At 54.5% G+C, this 8,294-nt stretch overlaps 1 protein-coding gene across 2 annotated transcripts in view; it reads left to right on the top strand.

Annotated features, from left to right (window-relative positions):
- The first annotated feature begins 124 nt into the window (after positions 1 to 124).
- The window catches only part of kdm6ba (lysine (K)-specific demethylase 6B, a), a 53,846-nt gene continuing 45,676 nt past the window's right edge, over positions 125 to 8,294 (top strand). For both annotated transcript variants that reach the window (XM_070863100.1, XM_070863099.1), the window contains exons 1-4: positions 125 to 222; positions 2,646 to 2,775; positions 4,194 to 4,286; positions 5,175 to 5,394. In XM_070863100.1, coding sequence (XP_070719201.1) covers positions 2,651 to 2,775; positions 4,194 to 4,286; positions 5,175 to 5,394 — 438 coding nt within the window. In that variant the 5' untranslated portion in view covers positions 125 to 222; positions 2,646 to 2,650. The remainder of the gene's footprint in view (positions 223 to 2,645; positions 2,776 to 4,193; positions 4,287 to 5,174; positions 5,395 to 8,294) is intronic.

Raw genomic sequence — 8,294 nt, 5'->3', positions numbered from 1 at the left:
CCCTCTCTCTCTCCCTCCCTCTCTCTCTCTCTCTCTCTCCCCCTCTCCCTCTCCCTCTCTCTCCAGTTGTGACCTGATCACACAGGCTAACTTATTTTGTTTTCTCTGCCCCCCCCTTAGAGAATTTTGCTGCAGGGCCCAGAAGAGCGCAGCTGATTGGTTAAGGGAAACGTGCGAGCTGAGTTTCGATTGGCCGTCGGCGTGTCTGTGAACTTTGGAACGGTGGGTCACGTGATCAGCTCGCGAAGATGGCGGCCAGGCGCTAACGAGCTCGCGTGCGATCGGGGCGGGGCGGAAGGGGGGCAGATTGTCATGTTGGGGGGGGTGGGGGGAGATTGGTGGGGGGGGGGGGGCGAGAGGGCCCAGGCGGTGGCTCCTCAAGTGAGGCTGAACATTGTGACAGGCCCACATCAGTTGCCAACTCTGGCTGGCCGTATTCCTGGAGGTTTGGTCAAATGACCCTCCTGTTCCCCCACCCGCTCAAAATAGCTTCTTTGTTTGTTTGCCCCCATCGCCAATAACTTTCATAACGAATAAATGAAAGTGTTTGATCCTGGTTTTTTTGCTTGCAGCAGTGCCCAGGAGATTCTGCCTTCATTCCCGGTGACTCCAGGCCTCGCCCTGGAGAGTTGGCAACCCTGGGCGGTGACCAAGATGTCTGCCACCAGTGAGCTGCTGCTCGCAGTACGGTTAGGATCAGATCCACCGTTTGAGCTGTGAGGAAAGATTGGAAAGGCTGGGGTTGTTTTCTTTGGAACAGAGGAGGCTGAGGGGAGACCTGATTGAGGTGTATAAAATTATGAGGGGCCTGGATAGAGTGGATAGGACGGACCTATTTCCCTTGGCAGAGGGGTCAACAACCAGGGGGCATAGATTTAAAGTAATTGGGGGGAGGTTTAGAGGGGATTTGAGGGGAAATGTCTTCACCCAGAGGGTGGTGGGGGTCTGGAACTCACGGCCTGAAAGGGTGGTAGAGGCAGAAACCCTCACCACATTTAAAAAGTACTTGGATGTGCGCCTGAAGTGCCGTAACCTGCAGGGCTACTCACCGAGAGTGGGAAAGTGGGATTAGGCCGGGTGGCTCTTTGTCGGCCGGCGCGGACACGATGGGCCGAATGGCCTCCTTCCGTGCTGTAAAATTCTATGATTTCAAGGTCCATGCGAAACTGGGATGTTGTCTCTCCTGGGCAATGGGCTGTGGCCTTCCAGTCACCTCTGAAACTTGGGTTTCAATCCAGCTCCAGGGTAGCAGGTGGATTAAATACCACGTTGTCTCATTAATGGATGTTCTTCCGCGATATGGGACAGTGTAGAGGGAGCTTTACTCTGTATCTAACCCCGTGCTGTACCTGGCCTGGGAGTGTTTGATGGGACAGTGTAGAGGGAGCTTTACTCTGTATCTAACCCCGTGCTGTACCTGCCCTGGGAGTGTTTGATGGGACAGTGTAGAGGGAGCTTTACTCTGTATCTAACCCCGTGCTGTACCTGGCCTGGGAGTGTGTGATGGGACAGTGTAGAGGGAGCTTTACTCTGTATCTAACCCCATGCTGTACCTGGCCTGGGAGTGTTTGATGGGACAGTGTAGAGGGAGCTTTACTCTGTATCTAACCCCGTGCTGTACCTGCCCTGGGAGTGTTTGATGGGACAGTGTAGAGGGAGCTTTACTCTGTATCTAACCCCGTGCTGTACCTGTCCTGGGAGTGTTTGATGGGGACAGTGTAGAGGGAGCTTTACTCTGTATCTAACCCTGTGCTGTACCTGCCCTGGGAGTGTTTGATGGGACAGTGTAGAGGGAGCTTTACTCTGTATCTAACCCCGTGCTGTACCTGCCCTGGGAGTGTTTGATGGGACAGTGTAGAGGGAGCTTTACTCTGTATCTAACCCCGTGCTGTACCTGCCCTGGGAGTGTTTGATGGGGACAGTGTAGAGGGAGCTTTACTCTGTATCTAACCCCGTGCTGTACCTGCCCTGGGAGTGTTTGATGGGACAGTGTAGAGGGAGCTTTACTCTGTATCTAACCCCATGCTGTACCTGCACTGGGAGTGTTTGATGGGGACAGTGTAGAGGGAGCTTTACTCTGTATCTAACCCCGTGCTGTACCTGCCCTGGGAGTGTTTGATGGGACAGTGTAGAGGGAGCTTTACTCTGTATCTAACCCCGTGCTGTACCTGCCCTGGGAGTGTTTGATGGGACAGTGTAGAGGGAGCTTTACTCTGTATCTAACCCCGTGCTGTACCTGCCCTGGGAGTGTTTGATGGGACAGTGTAGAGGGAGCTTTACTCTGTATCTAACCCCGTGCTGTACCTGCCCTGGGAGTGTTTGATGGGACAGTGTAGAGGGAGCTTTACTCTGTATCTAACCCCGTGCTGTACCTGCCCTGGGAGTGTTTGATGGGACAGTGTAGAGGGAGCTTTACTCTGTATCTAACCCTGTGCTGTACCTGCCCTGGGAGTGTTTGATGGGACAGTGTAGAGGGAGCTTTACTCTGTATCTAACCCCGTGCTGTACCTGCCCTGGGGGTGTTTGATGGGACACTGTAGAGGGAGCTTTACTCTGTATCTAACCCCGTGCTGTACCTGCCCTGGGGAGCGTTTGATATGCGGTGACCTGTACTTGACCTTTGTCCCTGACTCTTGCTCCTACAGACTGGATGCATCACACGGCGGAACAGTTCGGAGTGCGCGGCGCGCGGGAATCCTTTCCAATCGACGGCCTGAGCCGGGCCGGGGGAGGATGGAGCCCCGGCCCCCAGCGGCCATGGACCCCCAGCGGCAGGTAAGAGAGGTGTCGTCACGGGGGGTCTATCAACACAACGCCCGCCGTCGGCATAACTCGGTGCTGCCACTCCGATAGTGCAGTCACACATTCGCGCCGCACAAGTGCCGGGCAATGACCAGCTCCAGTGTCTCGCCACCTCCCCTTGACATTCAGCGGCATTACCATCACCCATTCCCCCACCCTCAACATCCCGGGGGTCACCATTGACCAGAAACTTAACTGGACCAGCCACATAAATACTGTGGCTACAAGAGCGGGTCAGAGGCTGGGTATTCTGGGCAAGTGTCTCACCTCCTGACTCCCCAAAGCCTCTCCACCATCTACAAGGCACAAGTCAGGAGTGTGAGGGAACACTCTCCACTTGCCTGGATGAGTGCAGCTCCAACAACACTCGAGAAGCTCGACACCATCCAGGACAAAGCAGCCCGCTTGATGGGCACGCTACCCACCACCTTCAACATTCACTCCCTCCACCACCGGCGCCCCCTGGCTGCAGTGTGCACCGTCTACAAGATGCACTGCAGCAACTCGCCAAGGCTTCTTCGGCAGAACCTCCCAAACCCGCGACCTCTACCGCCTAGAAGGACAAGGGCAGCAGGCGCATGGGAACACCACCACCTCCACGTTCCCCTCCCAGTCTCACACCGTCTCGACTTGGGAAATATATCGGCCGTTCCTTCATCGTCGCTGGGTCACAATCCTGGAACTCCCTCCCTGCCCCGTGTCCTAACTCGCACCGAGTCGCGCTCACCCATCACCCCCTGTGCTCGCTGCCCCGTGCCCTAACTCGCACCCAGTCGCGCTCACCCATCACCCCCTGTGCTCGCTGCCCCGTGCCCTAACTCGCACCGAGTCCCGCTCACCCATCACCCCCTGTGCTCGCTGCCCCGTGTCCTAACTCGCACCGAGTCCCGCTCACCCATCACCCCCTGTGCTCGCTGCCCCGTGTCCTAACTCGCACCGAGTCCCGCTCACCCATCACCCCCTGTGCTCGCTGACCTACATTGGCTCCCGGTTAAGCAATGCCTCGATTTCAAAATTTTTATCATTGTTTACAGATCCCTCCATGGCCCTCGCCCCCTCCCTATCTCTGTAATCTCCTCCAGCCCCACAACCCCCCGAGATGTCTGCGTTCCTCTAATTCTGCCCTCCTGAGCATCCCTGATTATAATCGCTCCACCATCGGTGGCCGTGCCTTCTGTTGCCTGGGCCCTAAGCTCTGGAACTTCCTCCCTAAACCTCTCTGCCTCTCTCCTCCTTAAAACCTCCCTCTTTGACCAACTGCACTAATTTCTGCTTGTGCGGCTCAGTGTCAAACATTTTGTCTCGTAATAATGCTGTGAAGCGCTTGTGACGTTTCACTACGTTAAAGGCGCTATATCAATACCAGTTGTTGTTGTTGTTGTTGTTGCCAGGTGCTCTGCCAGTGTCGGCCAGAACCAGTATAACCCATACCCCACCCACATGGCAAGCGTGGGCCATTCAGGGAAGCCGTACTGTGCCTCTGGGTAAGGGCCTGTGTGCTTTGTGTACTGTCAGAGCGCGACCATTTCGAGTCGAGCAGTGGCGAGTTTTTGTGGGGGGGGGTTTAAGTGAACCCCCGGTAGCTCTTGGGCAGCCCCCAGTGGCCGGTTGCGGAAGTTGCAGACAGGGAGCCGTCTGAATCCGTTGCAAAGCTTATAAGGAGCACGGGTCGGCCATTCGGCCCCTCGAGCCTGCTCCGCCATTCAATGAGATCATCGACCTCAGTTCTACCTTCCCACCCGATTCCCCGAGAGTCCAAAAATCTATCGATCTCAGCCTTGAATATACTCAATGACTGAGCCTCCACAGCCCTCTGGGGCAGAGAATTCCAAAGATTTACCACCCTCTGAGTGAAGAAGTTTCTCCTCATCTCAGTCCTAAATGGCCTCCCCCTTATCCTGAGACTGTGTGACCCCTGGTTCTAGACTCCCCAGCCCGGGGGGAAACATCCTCCCTGCATCTACCCTGTCACTTCCTCTCAGAATCCTATTGTGGGCAATTTCCCCCCCCTCCCCCCCTCCACCATGGCTCAGTGAGTGTACGCACAGCCTGGTGTGGTCCTGAGGCAGAGAGGGCCCCGGGTTCAAGCCTTGAATTGGCTCCTCTGTGCAAGGGTTGCTGCACTTTGCCTCCATGAAAGTTGAGGCAGGGGGAGGAAATCAGCCAGGACCCCCTCTTTCCCCCCACCCCCGGCCTCACTTCTGCTCATTATCCCGTGACTCCTGCTGGCGTGCGCGGAGGATGTCGGGTGCGGTGGGGGTCGGGGGGGGGGGGGCAGGGTGGAGCAAGTTTGGGCCGCCGCACCTGGTCGAATAGCCGACCCCTTCTGAAAACCCCCTCTTTCCCCGTTTGGGGAATTTTTCCACTCGCAGGTCGTCTCGGCCGCTGCACAGCAAGCTGGACGGGATTCATAGCTGCGTACAGACCTTGCTCCACGAGCAGCCCCAGCCCCGGGTCTGGGAGCAGCTGGGCCAGATCTACGAGTCCGAGCACGAGCTGGAGGACGCCATCAAGTGCTACCAGACTGCCACGCGATACGCCAGTGGGTACAGCTACACCGACCTCAACGCCAGGATCAACCGCCTGCAGCAGGTACAGGCTGGTGGGGTGGGCGCGGCGGCCATTTTGAATGTCAGCCGCCATTTTGGTTTGCTCTTCTGAACGGTTTGGGAATTTCTGGGAGCAGGGATCGCAGGGGAAGTTAGTCCAAAATAGAGACGACTTAACATCGGCTTAAAATATACCATCTGGTACCTCTTGCCTCCCTCAAGTGGAGTGGGGGAGAGAATGGGCCTTGGCCTCCACACCCATACATGCAATCCACAACAGCCTTTGCTGTCCTCCTGGTCCGAGACTGGGAGGTTCAAAGTCAGACCTCCGAGTCCCCTTGTATTTAAAGAGCGCTGCCTTTCGGATGAGACATTAAACCGAGGTCCCATCTGCCCCCTTAGGTGGCGTAAAAGATCCCACGGATGCTATTTCGAAGAAGAAAAATGGCAGGGGGGGTTCTGGGGGGTACGGGGGGCAGTTCTGGGGCCAACATTTATATTCCTCATCCAATATCACTTTAAAAAAAAAACACACATTATCTGGTCATTATCACATGGCTGTTTGTGGGAGCTTGCTGTGCGCAAATTGGCTGCCGCGTTTCCCACATTACAACAGTGAGGGCACTTGGAGACGGGGGCAGGGGGAGTAAAGAAAGTACTTCATTGGCCGTAACGTGCTCTGGGACGTCCTGAGGTCATAAAAAGTGCCACGTTAATGTCTTTCTTTCAGTATTCAGCTCTTTCCCCCCCCCCGCCCCACTCCAACAATGCATTTTCCAGAGACTTAAGCAGAGGCTCGAGAGGCGTGATTGAAGACGGGAAAAGGGGTAGGGATTTAGGGCGGTAATTTAGGGTTGGGGGAGAACTAAAGACTCGGCCACCAATGGTGGGGGCTGGGGCCGGGGGGGGGGGGGGGAAGAGGGAGCAGGACTGAGGGCGCAGGGGGAAATCCGTATCTTGGTAACCATAATGGCTTTCCCCCAACATATCAAGGGGAAATACGTCACACTGATGGGATGGATGTGAAGGTCTTTGCAGATCTCCGAGAATGGCTCCAGGGATGAGGGACTTCAGTGACGGGGATAGACTGGAGAAGCTGGGGTTGTTCTCCCTCGGAGCAGAGAAGGTTGAGAGGAGATTTGATCGAGGTGTTCACAATCAGGAGGGGTCTGGACAGAGGAGAGAGAGAGAGACTGTTCCCATTGGTGGAAGTGTCGGGAACCAGTGGGACACAGATTTAAGGCGATTGGCAGAAGAACCAAAGGGGACACGAGGATAAACCTTTTTTACACAGCGAGTAATTAAGATCTGGAATGCGCTGCCCGAGAGGGCTTTTAAAAGGGAAATTGGATGAATTCTCAAAGGAGAAAAAAATTGCAGGGATGTGGGGAAAGAGCGGGGCGGAAGTGGGACTAACTGGATCACTCTTCGAAAGAGCCAGCGTCAACGTGATGGTCGGAGTGACAACCTCCTGTGCTGCCTTGTTCCATGATGATAGGATTTCGACTCTGCCTTTGAGTGGCGCTGTAACGGCAGCGGCCTGCTGGTGGCGCCGTGGAGAGCAGTTTTGGCGGGAGCAGCTCTCCAGCACCATCAGCAGGCAAGAGATGTTACTGCAGCTGGGGTTGTGGAGGGGGGTTGGGGGGGGGGGGGGGGGGGGCGCTAGGGGGAGGCGGGAGGCACGGCATGGGCGGTGAGCCGCGGGCGCCTTTACAACCCCCCCGTAAACCCTGCGTTTCACAACGAGAAAGCCCGCCAGAAACTCCCTTTTGGGAGGGCGGGTTTTGTTCTCCAGGGTAAAATGTCACCTGCGATATGTGCGAGAGAAATTGCGGCACAGGTCAATAAAGCCATTTAAACAAAAAGCAAACTAAGCACTAGGGTTAATTTGTAGAGGGATAGCATTCAGAAGCAGAGGTTATGCTAAACCCGTACAGAACATTGGTTAGACCACGCTTGGAACACTAGCTACTGATCTCATTATAAGAACATAAGAAATAGGAGCAGGAGTCAGCCATTCGGCCCCTCGAGCCTGCTCCGCCATTCAATAAGATCATGGCTGGCCTGATCATGGACTCAGCTCCACTTCCCCGCCCGCCCCCTTATCCCCTTATCGTTTAAGAAACTGTCTATTTCTGCCTTAAATTTATTCAATGTCCCAGCTTCCACAGCTCTCTGAGGCAACGAATTCCACAGATTTACAACCCTCAGAGAAGAAATTCCTCCTCATCTCAGTTTTAAATGGGCGGCCCCTTATTCTAAGATCATGCCCCCTAGTTCTAGTCTCCCCCATCAGTGGAAACATCCTCTCTGCATCCACCTTGTCAAGCCCCCTCATAATCTTATACGTTTCGATAAGATCACCTCTCATTCTTCTGAAGTCCAATGAGTAGAGGCCCAACCTACTCAACCTTTCCTCATAAGTCAATCCCCTCATCCCCGGGATCAACCGAGTGAACCTTCTCTGAACTGCCTCCACAGCAAGTAGATCCTTTCGTAAATATGGAAACCAAAACTGCACGCAGTACTCCAGGTGTGGCCTCACCAGTACCCTGTATAACTGTAGCAAGACTTCCCTGCTCTTTGCATCCCCTTTTCAATAAAGGCCAAGATACCATTGGCCTTCCTGATCACTTGCTGTACCTGCATACTATCCTTTTGTGTTTCATGCACAAGTACCCCCAGGTCCCGCTGTACTGCAGCACTTTGCAATCTTTCTCCATTTAGATAATAACTTGCTCTTTGATTTTTTTTCTGCCAAAGTACATGACCTCACACTTTCCAACGTTATACTCCATCTGCCAAATTTTTGCCCACTCACTTAGCCTGTCTATGTCCTTTTGCAGATTTTTTGTGTCCTCCTCACACATTGCTTTTCCTCCCATCTTTGTATCATCAGCAAACTTGGCTACGTTACACTCAGTCCCTTCTTCCAAGTCGTTA

Source organism: Pristiophorus japonicus, chromosome 20 (assembly GCF_044704955.1).
Source record: "Pristiophorus japonicus isolate sPriJap1 chromosome 20, sPriJap1.hap1, whole genome shotgun sequence".
Taxonomy (NCBI): domain Eukaryota; kingdom Metazoa; phylum Chordata; class Chondrichthyes; family Pristiophoridae; genus Pristiophorus; species Pristiophorus japonicus.
This window is presented reverse-complemented; position numbering and strand designations above follow the sequence as displayed.